This window comes from Narcine bancroftii, chromosome 10 (genome assembly GCF_036971445.1).
Source record: "Narcine bancroftii isolate sNarBan1 chromosome 10, sNarBan1.hap1, whole genome shotgun sequence".
In the NCBI taxonomy this organism is placed as follows: Eukaryota; Metazoa; Chordata; class Chondrichthyes; order Torpediniformes; family Narcinidae; genus Narcine; species Narcine bancroftii.
In genome coordinates this window covers 44,181,584-44,198,513 of record NC_091478.1, presented here as the reverse complement: position 1 = coordinate 44,198,513, position 16,930 = coordinate 44,181,584, and the positions used below count along the sequence as shown (strand labels likewise).

General features: G+C 46.6%; 2 protein-coding genes across 28 annotated transcripts in view; one reads left to right on the top strand and one right to left on the bottom strand.

Moving 5' to 3' along the window:
• Window positions 1–6,502, bottom strand: part of LOC138744505 (leucine-rich repeat transmembrane neuronal protein 3-like) — a 318,566-nt gene extending 312,064 nt beyond the window's left edge. For 9 of the 12 annotated variants that reach the window (XM_069900821.1, XM_069900813.1, XM_069900812.1 and 6 more), the window contains exons 1-2: window positions 5,716–6,357; window positions 3,953–5,481 (exon numbers count right to left, since the gene is read on the bottom strand). In XM_069900821.1, the coding sequence (XP_069756922.1) occupies window positions 3,953–5,481; window positions 5,716–5,728 (1,542 nt within the window). In that variant the 5' untranslated portion in view covers window positions 5,729–6,357. Of the gene's footprint in view, window positions 1–2,805; window positions 3,727–3,952; window positions 5,482–5,715 lie in introns of those variants that run through there. The other 3 variants (XR_011345581.1, XM_069900817.1, XM_069900811.1) reach the window with 3 other exon arrangements.
• LOC138744504 (catenin alpha-3-like) overlaps window positions 1–16,930 on the top strand; it is a 1,801,283-nt gene that overhangs the window by 732,140 nt on the left and 1,052,213 nt on the right. The window lies entirely within an intron of this gene.

The following is a 16,930-nucleotide window of genomic DNA, read 5'->3' as shown; positions in this document are numbered from 1 at the left end:
CTACTCTCTCTCTTTACACTCTCTCACACACAGTATACCCTCTCTCACAGATGCTGCCCTCTTACTCTACTCTCTCTCACATAAACACTTTACCCTCTTTCACACACACTCTATCTTCTCTCAGACACACTCTACCCTCTCTCTACCCTTTCATTCACACTCTACCCTGTCTACCCTTTCATTCACACACACTGTACCCTCTCTCTCACACCAACACTGTACCCTCTCTCTATCCTCTCTCTGACACGCACACTCTACCATCTCTCTCACACACACAATCTAACCTCTCTCACGCACACACTATACACTCTCACACACACACTCTACCCTCTCTCTCACTCTACCCTCTCTCACTCTACCCTCTCTCTCACTCTACCCTCTTTCACACACACACACTCTACACTCTCACACACATTCTACCCTCTCTCTCACACTCTAACTTCTCTCTCACGCAGACACAACCATCTCTCATACACTCTAACCTCTCTCTCACACTCTACCCTCTTTCACACACACACTCTACCTTCTCTCTAAACTTTTTTTCACACACACTTCCCTCTCACACACACTCTACCATCTCTCTCACAAATGTACTTTACCCCCTCTCTCTCTCTCTCTCTCTCACACTCTACCCACTCTCTCAGGCACACTCTATCCTCTCCCACCACACACTCCATCCTCTCTCTCACATTTTACCATCTCTCTCTTTCTCTCACACACACACACAGACACACACACACAGACACACACACACACTACCTTCATTCTCTCACACATTCCACACTTTGTCTCTCATGCACACTATACCTTCTTTCACACACACTCTACCCTCTATCACACACATACTCTACCCTCTCTTACACACACAGTCTACCATCTCTCACTCGCACACTGTACCCTCTCGCTCACACACACTCTACCCTCTCTCACACAGACACTACCCTCACTCTCACACAGACACTCTATCCTCTCTCTCACACAGACACTCTACCCTCTCTCTCACACAGACACTCTACCCTCTCTCTCACATTTTACCCTCTCTCTACCCTCTCTCACACACACACATTAACTTCACTCTCTCACACACTCCACATTCTCTCACACACACTCTACTCTCTCTCTCACACTACATTCTCTCACACACACACTCTACCCTCTATCACACACATACTCTACCCTCTCTTACACACACAGTCTACCATCTCTCACTTGCACACTGTACCCTCTCGCTCACACACACTCTACCTTCTTTCACACACACAGTCTAACCTCTCTCAAATCCACACTCTACCCTCTTACAAGCACAATCTACCCACTTGCTCACAAACACTCTACCCTCTCTCACACTCTACCCTCTCTCTCACACTCTTCCATCTCTCTACCCTCCCTAACACACACTCTCTACCCTCTCACACTCAGACACTACACCCTCTCTAACCCACACACTCTACCCTCTCTCACACACTTTAGCTTCACTCTACTCAATTTCTCACACTCTACCCCCCTCTCTCTGTCTGTCTAGCACTCTACTCTCTCTCTCTACACTCTCTCACACACACTCTACCCTCTCTCACAGATGCTGCCCTCTCACTCTACCCTCTCTCATATACACACTTTACCCTCTTTCACACACACTCTATCTTCTCTCAGACACACTCTACCCTCTCTCTACCCTTTCATTCACACACACTCTACCCTCTCCCTCACACCAACACTCTACCCTCTCTCTATCCTCTCTCTGACACGCACACTCTACCATATCTCTCACACACACAATCTAACCTCTCTCACTCACACACTATGCCCTCTCACACACACTCTTCCTTCACTCTCACAAACTCTACCCTCTCTCTCACTCTACACTCTCTCACATGCACTCTCTTCTGTCTCTCTCACACAGAATCTACGCTCTCTCACACACATTCTACTCTCTCACTCACACACACACTACCCTCTCTTTCTCACACATACACCCTACCCTCTCACACACACACTCCACCCTCTCTCACACATACACTCTACACTCTCACACACACTCAACCCTCTCTCTCACAATCTACCCTTTCTCACATACTACCCTCTCTCTAACACACTCCACCCTCTATCTGACACTCTGCCCTCTCTCTCACACACTTTCTATCCTCTCTCTAATATGCAACACTCTCTCTCACACTCTACCTGCTCACACACATACACACTCTACTGTCTCTCTCCCTCCCTCTCTCTCACACACACATACACACAAGGTACATTCATGCTACCCTCACCCCATTTCTCTCGCACACACATACAAACACAGACACTCACACTACCTTCTCCTCTCTCTCACTCGCACATCCCCGTCTCACACACAAACACACACTACCCTCTCTTGTTCTCACACGCACACACTACCCTCTCTTGTTCTCTCTCTTACCCACCCAGACACACTCACACTCCCCTCATGTGTGTCTCTCATCCTCCTCCCTGCACAAATATATATTAGAGACTGACACACACAAATGTACATATGCTCTGACAGATATGCAAAATCTCTCCTCTCACACAGCACATTTTTCTCCTATATGTGTGTGTGTGTGTGTGTGTACTCTCTCTCACAAACAATATAAACCCACCAAAACACATATGCAAATGTTCCCTTCCCCCACTCCACCCTGAGTCACCAACACACAAGTGCCACGAATGGGAGCATTTCAGTAGACAGGTGAGACAGACTTTAGCCATACATTCTATGGCCTTGCCATACTTTAAGCAAGATGTTCAAACCGCGGGGTGGGGGTTCAATAAAATATCTTATCACTGAACCAGATCTAACCCCAAATTTATGTACAGCTGAACTTATTTTCACGGGGCTTTCAGGTACCTGTAGTTGAACTGCAGGTGAGCAGGTTGGGAGAGAGGGGTCCTACTGGCGAACGGAGAAAGGCGTTCGGATGAAGAAGCTGCACTGTTTGGGTATCGGGAGAACCTGCGAGTGATCATTTCTTTTCCTGAAAGCGGCTGCTCTCAGATCCACGCGCCACAGCTATAATTGAGGCCGAATAACTCGATCGAAACCTCTCCCCTGCCCTTCTCGCTGTGCCTGACCTAACCACGCATTCCGGAGTCAACGGGGGAGCACAGTGCGTCCAGTATTTGACAGTACGGTGCGCCCAGCTGGCGTGGGGAGACAAGGGAGCTGTTGTTTCAATATCTGCATACCCTGGGTCCTTTGATCTGCGGGTGTCCCATTCCACCTGCCTCGGTGAGGAATATGAGGAGGCCATTTCAATGCTTGGGGCCTCCCGGCTCTCTACTCCACCACCACCACCTCTCTCTCTCTCAGGTGCAGTTGGCCCCGAGCAGCCGCGAGTGGGAGAAATGTCCCAGAACCTTTTACGCGGAAGCCCCTTCCTGATGTTCATTCTACCTCTTAAAATGATCCATCCCATTGAACCACCTTGTCATTCATCTCCGGACAGGATTGTTCAATTCGTCCGGCATCCAATTTTGCTGACAACCCGCTAGCCCCTTGAAGTTTGCAAGCGGAGGTTTCCCCCCACCCTGCTCCAGTCCCTCACTCGAATGCAAAGTCAGGTTCCGGGGATCACGCCAGCAAACATTGAACGGAACATGCATCTCCAGGTTTGAACGCCTTTGCTGGGAACGTGTTAAGAAAGGAGCGCCGACTTCAAAGTATTGGCAGGCAAGGAACGTTTATGCGAAAGGCAGGGCTGTAAGAACAGTCTGTCCGGAAAAGAAACATAATTCGGAGGTTACATTTATTAAAGTCGATGTCGGTTAATAATAAGAAGACACTGGGAGCTTTTGGCTGAGATGTGGGCACCTCGGGGACCTTGGAACACATGCACAGTATGTGGTCGAGCCTCCCAACCTCACTCATTTCCCACCACTCGCCAGAGTTCGCGGGTTTCGCTCCAACCCCCGCCCTTTGTTTACGAGAAGTTCATACCTCGCATTCCCTGGAGCCCGATTTGTTCAAGCGGCAAGAGCCTGTTCCATTCATCAGCATCTCGGTGGCCTCGGCGGGTGCAGGCTTATAGTCCACGTAATATTCCTGGGTGGTGGGCACCATTTGCCGGAGAGACTGCCTTTTTTGGCGGCGCCTTCGTCCCAGCGAGCGCTGTTGCAGCTGCTTCATGCTGGCAGGGTACCGCTTCCAGGACACATAGATAACGAGGAGGATGACCAGCACGGAGAGGAAGAGGGCCACGCTGCCCGCAATGATCTTGTGGAAGGAGATGGGCTCGATATCCTCGGGCTCGCTGCTGGGTGGTGGCGTGGCCGTGATGGCTGGGGCCTGGCCTTCGCCTTGGGGGTTCGCCTTGGGAAGCCTTGCTTTAAACGTCGGTTTGGCTTGAAGTTTGGGAGGGCTGGGCATCCTGTGAGTGGTAATTCTTTGAGTTTGAATGCAAATATTGGAGTTTTCGACTGCTTCCATCACTTGTTCCCCCTGAAGTTGCTTTGGCCCCGCACAGATCATTGTATTCTCCCTCCTCCCTCTGAACAGTTTCAGCCAATTCACCAGGGAGCAGATGTTCCTATTGCATTCCCAGATGTTCCCCGAGAGACTGACAGCGCTGAGAGATATCCAGGATTCTAGGATCTCCTGGCCGATGGTGGTCAGCTTATTGGAATCCAGGTGGAGCGTGTTCAGGTTCGGCACGCACTGGAACACGTTGGGTCCAATGGCTTGGATCTCGTTGCCGGACAGGTCTAGTTTCTCCAGGGAACTCCATGTCCACGACATGCCCTGGATGACCACGCTGATTTTATTCCACTGCAGGTAGAGGATACGCAAGGTGACCAAGCGTGGGAAGTGAGCGAGGTTGACCTTGGAGAACTGGTTGTGTTCCAAGTGCAACTCCACCAGCCTCCCCAGGCCGGCGAACGCGTTGCGGGCGAGGCTCCGGATGCGGTTGTAGCCCATGTCCAGGAACTCCAAGTTTCGGCAGTCCTGGAAGATCCGAACCGGGACGGTCCTCAGGTTGTTGGACCTGAGGTGCAAACTCTGAAGTTTGCGAAGGCCCCGGAACTGCTCGGGTTGCAGCGACTGCAGCTGGTTGTAGGAGAGGTCCAGGTTGCGCAGGTTGGTGACCGGGCGGAAGGTGTTGTTGAACAGGCCGGTGATCTTGTTGGAGCTCAGAATCAACTCCTTAAGCCTGCGGATCCCGTTGAAGGCGTGCTCGTGGATCAGGCCGATGTAATTGTGGTCCAGGTACAGCCAGGTCAGTTGGTTGAGCCCCACAAACTGATTGTGCTCCAGCGTCTGCAGGCTGTTGTAGCGGAGTGACAGCCCCAGCGAGCCCGGCGAGATATTGGGAGGGATCTCCTGCAGACTGAGTGACTCGCAGTACACTATCTTGCCGTGACACCTACAATTGTTGGGACACGCTCGCTCCGCGGTGGAGAGCGTACTCAACAAGAAGGTAGGTGCCATCACCAGCACAGCGACCCGGCCACTTAGTTGTGCCCCGAAACCTGACGAGGAAGAAAAGTTATTCCAATCAGTCCCGCATTTGGCACCAGCCCAGTTTTGCAATTTAAAAAAAATCAAATCTCCTTCTTCCCCTCCACGGAACGGATCGGATCTCCGCAACTTCCCAACCCTTGTGGGATTGGGATTTCGGGCAACTCCAAGCGTCGTTTCGGCTCGACCTCGACCGCGAAGCGGGGGGAAAAGTGCAAGGGGGCAGCGGAAGGAACGCGGCTTACCCATCCTTGGCATTGCTGCCCCTGGCTTCTGCTCGGTTCTCAGTCCGCGAAGCGATGTCGGCCGCCCCCGTCGCCAGACCCGGCCTCGCTCAGACCCATGGAGGAAAATGCGAGCACCTCTCTCTCTCCAAACATCACTGTCTGCCAGCCATGGGAATCTCCGCGCAGCGCAACAGCGAGAGAGAAAGGGACGGGGGGGGGGGGGGGGGGGGAGAGAGAGAGAGAGAGAGAGAGAGAAAGAAAGAGAGATGGGGAGAGAGAGGGGTGGGAGAGAGAGAGACGGATGGGGAGAGGGAGAGAGAGATGGGGAGGGGAGAGAGAGATGGGGAGAGGGAGAGAGAGATGGGGAAAGGGAGAGAGATGGGGAGGAAGAGAGAGACGGGTGGGGGAGAGGGAGAGAGACGGGTGGGGGAAAGGGAGAGAGAGATGGGGAGAGAGAGGGATGGGGAGGGAGAGAAAGAGAGGGATTGGGAGAGGGGGAGAGAGATGGGGAGAGGGGAGAAAGAGGGATTGGGAGAGGTAGAGAGAGAGAGAGATGGGGAGAGGGGTGAAAGAGAGAGAGAGATGGGGAGGGGGGAGAGGGAGAGAGAGATGGGGAGGGGGGGAGAGAGAGAGAGAGAGAATCTTCAACCGCAGCGAACGGTTAAGTTTTGGCCCCGGTACGTTATCCTCTCCAGTTTGAGTTTTGATAGATCACCAGCCGTACAAGAGCAGCAAAGCTCGCCGAAGCCGCAACCCGCGGGCAGTGAGTTGAGGGGGGGTGGGGGGGGGGGGGGGGGCAGTGGTGGAGGCAGCAGAGGTGGGGGCGGGGGAGATGTGAGGCTACCCGTCCGTCACCAGCCTCTGTGATGTCTCGGAGCACAAGTCGTTGGCAGCGGCCAGGATCCCCCGCTCACGGCCCCCACTCCGCAACCTCCTCCCACTGTTGCTTCAGATGCTGCGAGCTCAAGTCTGATGTGAAGCTGCCCCCACTGGAGAAAGCTATAATAGGCATGTGCAGGAGAACTCGTCCTGTTCCCACTCAACCCCCCCCCCCCCCCTTCCCTTCCCTTCCCTTCCCCCACAAAATCCTACACAAGGGAAATGAAGTCCAGGGGTGGGGGACGCTCATTGCGAGGGGAACGACTGGGGTCGACCCACGGGATCGGGGAGAGTCGGTGTCACTTTCCCAGAATTCTCCCAGGATCTTTAAATTAAAAAAAACACAAATGCTGGAGAAACTCAGCAGGTGAAAAGGAGCCTTTATGTAGCAAAGGTGAAGATACATCACCAACGTTTCGGGCTTGAGCCCTTCATCAAGGTGTGGGGGACCTGTTTCACCTGCTGAGTTTCTCCAGTTTTTTTTCCACTTAACCACGGTGTCAACAGAATCTTGTGTTTTACCCAGGATTTTTATATTGATGATTGGATCTCTTGGAAGCCAGCGGGGGTGGGGTGGAACCTAAGCTGACCCTTAAATTAATCTTTGTCTCCCCCCCCAAAAAAAATGTTTCCCTTCCATGCTTTCAATGTATCAATCATTCCCAAGGGTTGAGATGGGGTTGGCAGGACACTGGCCAGCGCTAAACACTCCTCCAATGGGGTGCTGAAGAATGTGGATTGGTTGAGAGATGGCCCAATGGGAAGGGGAAAACCTTGTGATGAAACATCAGGGCAAACGTCCAACTGGAGTTGGCAGCCCTGACTTCATCCAAGTCCAAGTGATTCTGAGGTGCAGGACAGGCTTGAGGCATATAAAGGATGAACTTCCTGCACTGCATCCAAATTTATTGACAAAATAATGGTGAGTTGGAAGCAAATTGTGAAGAGGGACAAAGGGGGTTTAAGTGAATGGGCAGCTGGAGTGTAATGTTGGGGGATTGTGTATAAGGAAAGTGGTGGGGCACCACCTGCAAGGCAGAACATAGTGGTGAGAGTAAAAGGCAGCAGGATATTCTGAGGGCTTGGAGTTTAACAGTAGGGAAGACTGCAACTGGGGCACCCTATACAATTTGTTGTTCCTGATTGAAGGAGGAAGGTTGAAGGAAGCACTGTTCATAACTTTGCTGGGGACCCCACAAGAGAGAGGAAAGTAAACTGAAGCGGATCTCAGGAGGCCACCAAAGGATATAGGTGGATCAAGTGAGTGGGCAAAGATCTGTAGAATGTAGGGACCTGTGAAATGGTTCATTTTTGGCAGGGAGATATATATATATTTTAAAAATATATGTTTTCTCAATGCTGAGCCAGTGCCGGGTTCTGAGATATAGATGACTGGGTGTCCAAGTGCATGATTTGCATGCGTAATTATTAAAGCTTAAAGAATATTCTCATTTATTGTTGGGGAAATTGAACACAACAGGAGGGAAGTTATGCTTCACATATAGTTCAATGATGAGGCCACATGTGAAGCATTATATACAGTTTTAATCTCCTTATTTAAGGAAAGATATTAATATGGTGGAAGTTGCAAAGAGAAGGCTCACTCGACCAATGGATGTTTTGTTAAATGGGTTAAAATGGAATAGGCCAGGTTTGTATGCATTAGGGTTTAAAAGAGTGAGAAGAGTTTTGAATGAATCATAAGACCCTGAGAGATTTTGAACAAGGTGGGCATGGAGAGGATGTTTCCTTTTGTGGAATAACCTAGAATTAAGGATACAGTTCAAAAATAAGGGGCGCCCATTTTAGACAGAGATGGAATGCATTTTTAAAATTGTGACACTAGACCCTTTAGCCCATTAATTCTTTGCTGAGCTCCAGAAAAATCTCATCCGATCATTTATAAAAATGCAATTGTTCACAAAATCTTGAGGGGCATAGAGTCAGAATCCTTCTCACAGAGTAAAAATGTGAAATTCTGGAGGATGTACATTGAAGGTGAGTCCAAGTTCCACCCCTCCCCCCCCCCCACAAAGTGGGAGGAGCCTGGAATGGACTGCTTGGTCGTGCTTGAGATTTCTAACTCGACACATGAATGTGCAGTGAATGGAGGGAAACGTATCATTCGCAGACTAAAGATATTTAATTTAACCTTGCTTTGTGTTTAGCACAGATATTGTGGGCTGATGAACTTGTTCCTGTGCTGAACTGCTCTATTTCCCTTGAAGCTGTTCCCTCTTATGTGCCTATCAACTTCACCTTGAGTTTCCTATCTCTCACCTAACCTTAGGGCATTTTATAGAAACAATTAAACAAGAAACCAGCATACCTTGAGGAAAGTGGGAGGAAGCACAAACCCCAAGGAGAAACCAATGCTGTCAAAGTGAGGTCAAATTTGAACCTGGGCAATGATGCTGTGAAGCAGCAGTGTTATGGAGATTGTTTTGAATCTCTTCCTCAAATGGTGCTTGAAGCAGAATGTGATTTTATATTTTAAAGACCTATAAACAGACCATTGGGAAGTGGAAGGCAGGAATAAAGATTTGAGCTTGCAATGCGATGAGACATTATTTCATTAAAGTAGCAGACCCATTTCTGCATGTTGTTCCTACGTTTGATGCATTTGCTGTCTGTCGATGGTTCTACGAGGAGACCCATGGGGTGCTGAAGGTTTTCCTGGAGAATGTGATCGGCTCTGTGGTCACCTACACTGAGTTTGCCAAGTGCAAGATAGTCACAGCCATGAATGTGGGCTATGCTCTGAAGTGTCAGGGCTGCCTGCACTCTCTATGGATTCAGCTGCTGGCAAAGCCCATCCTTCCTCCTAAGAACAAAACTTGTTCAGGGTGACCGGTGAAAGTCAATGTTGTTTTGTGACACTGACCACATTGGGGCAGCCGTAGGTTTATTAGAATTCTTTGAGGAAGTAATGTGCTAGGAATGAAGTGGAGCCAGTGGATGTACTATACTCAGACTTCCAGAACCATTTGATGTGGAGCTGCATCATACCTTATTGGGGAAAATAGAATCTCATAGTGCAGGAGACAATGGATTGACATGGATGAAAGATTGGCTGGCTGCCAGGAGAAAAGAAGGCAAACTTGGTGTAACCTTTCTGCCAGTTCCTCTCCCTTTGCCTCTTTTTCTTTCTCTCTTTCCCTATCCTTCTGTATCCTTTTCTCCAGGTCTGCATGTATAAAGCTAACCCTTCCCCCAATCCATTCTGATCTCTTTTTTCCTACTGCCCTTCTATCCCCATGTACACCTATGGCCTCTTGGCTGATGGCCTATTCCCTCCTCATCTACATTTTTATTCAGGTGCTTGCCTGCTCTTTGCTCATACCTTGAAAAACAGCTCAGGCCTGAAACGTTGGTCATGTGTCTCAGCCCTGCTGAGTTTCTCCAGCATTTTTGTGTATTTTCCACAACTTGGCGTCTTTCTTGTTTCACTTGATTTTCTTCTGGTTGCCCATAGACAGTGAGCACCTTGCTGCAGGCCCAGTGCTGGGACCACAGCTTTAAGGCCCTGAGGCTCCCTGACATTGTGGACATCGAAAGGACACTTTGCCTTGTGAAAGGATTTGGAACTAGTATTCACTGTTTAAAAATGAGATGAGAGAAATGCTTCTTCTTGGACTCCTTTACTTCCAAAAGGATGGCGAAAGCAGAGTCTTGGACAGTTTTTAAGGCAGAGACGGATAGATACTTGGTGAATAATAGAGATGGAAGATAATAGCCTGAATGTTCCTGAGATTGTCTGATCTTGGAAGCGAAGCAGGCTTAGGCCTGGTCATTTCGGCCCATGAGTCTGTGCCACCCAATTTACACCCCCAGTATGTTTCAAATGGAGCAAGGAAACCAGAGCCTCCAAGGAAAACCCACACAGACACAGGGAAAAGGTACAAACATTTTACAGACAGGGGAGACTGCCCAGGAACACCAGGTGCTGTAGGTCTCTGTGAGGGGCGCTGGACAAAGTGCCTTACAGTGGACAAAGGTTAAAGAATTTCATGTATGTTACATTCTAAAATGTAGTATTACGTGACAATAATTGAACCTTCACCTTTTACCTTGATTTTCTGAAACACAGCAGAGCAAAGTGCATTTAAGGGGCTTCATTATTTGAAAAGCACATTAAAGGTAAAGAGAAGTGTGTTGTACTTCTTTCCCAGTATGTCACACTCTTAGTGAAAATTCAACAAGATGTCTCTCCACGATGATGTACTTTGTCAGACTGTTGTGTTAACAGGACAATTACTTTTTCATTTTGTTCAATAAAATAAGGATACAGTGCTCGTTTGCTTTAGCATAATGGTTTATATGTGTGTGAGCTCGGAGAGATGGTGGACTTGATTGACTGGACAACAATTGGGTCCTTTGTCATATTGACAATCACACTAGATAGTAAAAAAAATAACCTCCAACTTCAATCCCAAATAACCTGTGGTTTCACTAGGAATAAGCTATGGACTCCAATAGCACTGATGTTGCCCACCTCCGCTTCCCCTCCAGCCCAGCGGGCCAAGCATCCCAGAGACTTTGATGAAGATTTCTGGCCTGAAATGTTCACAATTCTTTTTTCTTCCACTGAAGCAGAGTTTCTCCAGATTTCAATGTCTGCAGTTTCTCCTCTGCCCCATGAATTCTTCCCTGCTCAAGATCTGAACTTGGCCCCAGTCCCTTTCCTCTTTCTCCTTGCATCCTCTCCAGCTAATCTAACATCCCAATCTCTTGCTCCTTTGAGATGCTCGCACCTCCCATTTCCTCTATCCTAAAGTGTGCTTTTATTCACCAAATCTGAGCCCACTTTTCCCACAAAATTAACGTTGAATCTTTTAAGCACAATGTTCCTGCCACGTTGTTTAACAGGCCATTTCGGCCCATGAGTCTGTGCCACCCAATTTACACCCCCAGTATGTTTCAAATGGAGCAAGGAAACCAGAGCCTCCAGGGAAAACCCACACAGACACAGGGAAAAGGTACAAACATTTTACAGACAGCACAGGTTTCAAACCCCGGTCCCAATTACTGGCACTGTCAAGGCATTGCTAACCGTGCCGCTCTAATAATATCAGTACTTACTAAGAACCCTTCAACAATCTCCATAATTTAGAAAGACAAGGTAGCAGATGAATAGGATGCCACCACTACAAAGTTTCATCCCATCACAGACTGAACTCGACACCCCTTCCTTCACTGGCACCGTCAAAGTGCTGGAATTACCTAAAAAATAGCAGTGCCTTCATGAAGACTCACTGCATTTTTTAAAGGCAGATGGGGATGAGTATTAATTTCCGCCTGGTTACTGATTCTCAGATCATATCTGTGAATGCAAATCACCTCAAGTGATATCCCGTGGTATTGAGTTGGTGATATTATCACTCTAACTCCTTGAACTGCATGAAGTCTTTGGCATGTAATTCTTCTTCAGTTCCTCGGTTTTATTCGTCTGTACCACACCAGTCTGTTCTTTCAAGTTGGAACCAGAAAATGGTCTTCAAAGGCTTCGCATTACATCCACCCAAAATACTGTCTGGCATTCCCAAGGATTTATTCTTAGATTGTCTTGCTCTTTATCCACAAGTAGTCTTCAGAATCATTGAAATGTTTACAGTGAGATTTCCCATTTCAGCTAAGACTCCAGTTCCAGCAAACCACACTGCCTTTGTTTCAGGATAACATCGAAGAGCCAGTATCAGATGAAAGATGTTGTCTGTGGTCCCCTTCACCAACTTTTTTCCTTTGATTGTGGCTGAATCCTTCCGATTATATGAGTGTATGGATGTGTATTGCTATCTGCATTTTTATCTTCGTTCAGGATTATGTATGATCGCCATGTTGTTTACACTTATAAATGTATTGATATGTATGGATTTTTATGTTCATGAATGTGACCTGGATAGAATGTTGTTTCTGTGTATGTGTACATGAATACCTGCTTGTATGTGTGTAGGTATGTTTTTATGTGTCTTTGCTTTGCATATACATGTTTCATATTTACGTGCATGTATTTATGCCCAAACTTTAAATATCTCTTTTGTGAGGTATCTGAGGAGATTTGCGCAGGTCACCAAAAACTCTCGTAAACTTCTACACGTGTACCATGGAGAGCATACTGGCTGGTTGCATAGCTGTCTGGTACGGAGACGCCAACCGTCAGGACAAGAATAACCTCCAGCCCGGCACATCACAGACACCAGCAGACGTCACTCCATTGAGGACAACTGCATCAAAGACCCCCACCACTCAGGCCAGGCCCTCTTCACTCTGCTACCATCAGGGAAAAGGTACAGGAGCCTAAAGACAAGCACTCAGCAGCACGAGGACAGCTTCTTCCCCACTGCCATCAGATTTCTGAATACTCAATGAACCAAAGAGACGGCCTGACTTTTCATGCACTATTGTTTTTTACAGTAACGGTGTAAGATGGTTATAAAATGATTGTTTGCTCTATGAGGCTCCTGCAACACATGGAATTTCATGACTTGTTCATAACAATAAATTCTGATCTGCTTTATTTATTTTTAAAAATCATTTTCTCCTGTCTTGCATTCTACCACAGTCCTTTCTCAGCATTCCCCCTCTCCCAGCCTAGTCCTTCATCTAAACGATTGTTTTTGCTTGTATGTGCGTGTTTGTAGGAGCACCTGTCTTAAAATATTGACTTTGCCAAGAAAGATTTTCTTTGGAGTCAAGTGAGGATGAGTAGACTAATAAATGCCATATCCATAAATAGGCCTCAGTGTAATATTCACACCTTCATGAAACATCTGACAATAGGAAAATATAAGTTTCAACGACAAGATTATGTCTGGACTGCTTAAAGGAGTTGCAGTTTCTCTTATCTCTGGGACGTTGTCTTTCATTATCATGGAATGTGTGCCTCCTACGGTTTTCAACATCATACCCATGCCTGGCTGCATTAATGTCAAAATTCTCAAAATGGGAAAGGGGAGGCCATCCATGCCTGGAATTGGTGAGTGTGAGGCCAGCACGGTGTCCTTAGAGATTAGTGAGTGCAATGTGGTGATGAACCATGACGGGTTATCAGAACCCCAGGCCGGTCTGTGCCCCGGGTCAAAGGAACAGGTTTGTTGTTAGAAAGCAGTGTTGCTCTCATCGGGGTCCTTGGGCAATGATACCAAAACTGACCATGCCTTTTTACACACCAGAGTTATCTAGCCGTGCACCACTGGAGGTAATGGGTGTGCATCACCACAAATGCAGATGCAGACAGCTGGGTTTCAACCAATCCATCGTGTTTGTTATTCAATTCAAGGGCATTTATTTTCGATTGGTTGTTATGATGTAAAAACCCAGCTAATGCTTACAGATATGTGAACATTGACATCAATTATAAATGCCATTACACATAAAATATTCCCTTTAGTCTATTATTTTTACTAATCTGAATTTGTGTGTTAGCTGTGTGACTGGAATAGAAATGCACGATGTCTTCTACCGGTTCCTCGCCCCTGGCATTCAATGATTCATTTTCTGACCTAGGCTTGTCTGGTGCTGATGAGGTAGCTTTCAACGTCTCTCAGTGACTACTGCTCACACCAGCTGAAGATGGATTGAAGGTGGAAGGTCAAGAATCTGAATTCCTCATCTTTTTATTCCCAATTTGAAGGTGATGAGTTTGGTCCTGGATCATATACGATCTTCAATATCCAGTCTCCGTTGAGCTTGACATCCTTTCTGGCAGGGCATTACATGTCAGAGGAAACGCACTGCCTGGAGAATGTCAGAATTCCCATCAAGCTGCATGCTTGCTGCAAATCCTGACATAAACGGTGTCTGTCGGGCAAATTGTGTGCATCAAACATCAACAAAGAAAAAGAAGCTGCCCTTGTCTCCCCATAGCAATGACAAATTATAAGTAGTTAAATTCAGCATTGGAGATCCAGTTAATAATTCTCATTGAGCTTTTGAATGAATGGTCTTCTTAAACGTCACACTCTTAATTGCCAAAGATACTAGGGCAAGTTACTCTGTGGTGATTATTGCCGTGAACGCGCTGATCTGCGCATGGGGGTGCCGCCTGAATTGCGAGAGGGTAATTTGCAAAGCCTCTTTGTGAAAATTGCATCTTGTGCCTCACTTCCATGTGACTTTTGCACAGTTACTGCATTTGGGTATTACTTTCTTTTAAACTTGTCATGGGGAGTTAAGCCTGATTAATAATGAAAAGTTATAAACTCTCTTGCACCAAAATGAAATGATTCCAATCAAAAATGTGGAATCCTGTTCCTTTTAAACTATAGCATTTCAAATGTATTTATTTTCAGACCTTCCTTTTTTTCTCTCTTTATCTAGTCTGCATTTCTATTTCTCCAGCTGATGAGAATGAACTCACAATTTTTAAAGCACACTCTTTCTCAGTGGCCCTTCAGTGCATTTTTCATTCTGTTCATTTCAGTGGTTAGTATAAAATTCAGCAGTGTGACCCTCTTTTTGGGCATGGCGAATTGTTTCAGCGTGGCCTGTAGCACAAGGCATGCACACTGCTGGCAGGGTTTGTACTGGATGTCCTACTGGTAGTGTTTTTGTGTGTTGATGCTGGATTTGATTCCTGGCACAGCCAGATTTGACGTTGCTCCTCCAGCCCATATGAGCTGTTATCCCGGTGCATCTGACAGCAGCCAAATGGGACACAAACCAACCCTGCGTGGAGAGGCTGTCAACTGCTCTGAGGTGATTTACTGATAGGGTTCTACTGCAAAATCTCTATGATTTGGAAGCCTTCTGTGCTCTCCAGAATTCTTTAAACTTGTCAATGTCTTCAGAAAGTGTGTGAAGTGGTGATCTTTGTGCTTTTGAACAATCCATTTGTTCAAAGGCATGTGAGGGATGGGGATTAAATTCCAACGAAATCCAATGTTATTTTTATTGGGTGATATTATAGCATCTGCGAAAGGCAGTGCTGCTGAAATGAAAAACGACCCCCCCCCCCCCCCCCACACACACACACACACACACACACACACACACACACACACACACACACACACACACGAAGCAGAAACTGACTTTATTTTTGAACCTCACGCGCTGCTTTAAGGGGACGAGCCACTTCTTGTCTGGAACACGTTGGTTTGTGGGAGTGACGTCAGTGCGTTGCGGAGTCACTGCCTGCTCAGCGCTGTCCTGCCAAACGTGGGCTTCTCCTGAGAAGGGAAGGGAGGCTCACGCTACCTTGCTCCAACCGACTGCAGTGGCGATTTGGCCTGACTAACCGCATGATCGCTCAGCCCGCTACAATATTAAGAATAGTGATCCTATGTTGAAATTGAATATATATCAAAAGAAGTTTATTCATATTGATTTAGCTCTAGCAAGAAAATGTATTGCCATAACTTGGAAGTCTGGGATGGATCTGGGTATAGAGAGATAGCTTACTAAGGTATGCCACTTAAGTTTACCATTTAAGAAAATTACTTATAATTTAAGAAACGAATATATATTTTGGAAGATATGGAAGTCTTATTTACAAAATATAGGTGTTAATATTTAAATGAAGCTCTGACATTCCCTCCCCTTTAAGGTTTCAGTATATTATGAGACTTTAAAATAATAGGCTCCATTGTTGAGGTCTCTTGTTCCGTTCTTACTCCTTTTTCCTTTTTCTTTTTGGGGGGGTTAGAGGAGGGGAGAGGGTTCTTTTTTTTTCTTTCATATACCACATGTAATGTTTTTAATTATTGTTAATTATGTGTTTTATTGTCCGGTTTTAAACTAATAGATACTATTTTTTAAAAAAGGTGTGTGAAGGTTTTTCATTTACAATTTAACAGTGCTTAAGAGGCTCTGGACAGATGCAGGAGATGGAAGGATGTAGTTCATGCAGGAAGAAAAGATTTAGTTTAATTTGTCGTCACTTTTAGCACAGACATTGTGGGCTAAAGGGCCTGTTTTTGTGCTGTGTATGTTATAGGAGCGAGAGCACGAGAAAAGGATAGGCAGAGTAGGACAAATCACTGGAGGAGGAGGAGGAGGTGTTTCCAGGTAGGAGGGTGTTTCCCGTAGAATGCGAAGGAGCAATTCTGCATCTTTAACTTTGCTTGAGAAAGGACATACTGGATTTGGAGACAGTGCAGAGGAGATTCATGAGGTTGACCCTGGAAATGGTGGGGGTCAGCCAGTGTGTAGTGTGTACTCATTGGAGTTTAAAAACATGAAGTTTAAAATTGGTCTGATTTATGTTGGGTTAGTATGACCAAAACAATAAATGTAAGATATAGATTAGTACAATGTCATTTTTTTTGCATCATTTATATCTCACACTAGAGAAATTAAATAAATTAAAATCAGACTGATGTTTTAGATTTGATGAGGAGGTAGGAACCTTTCT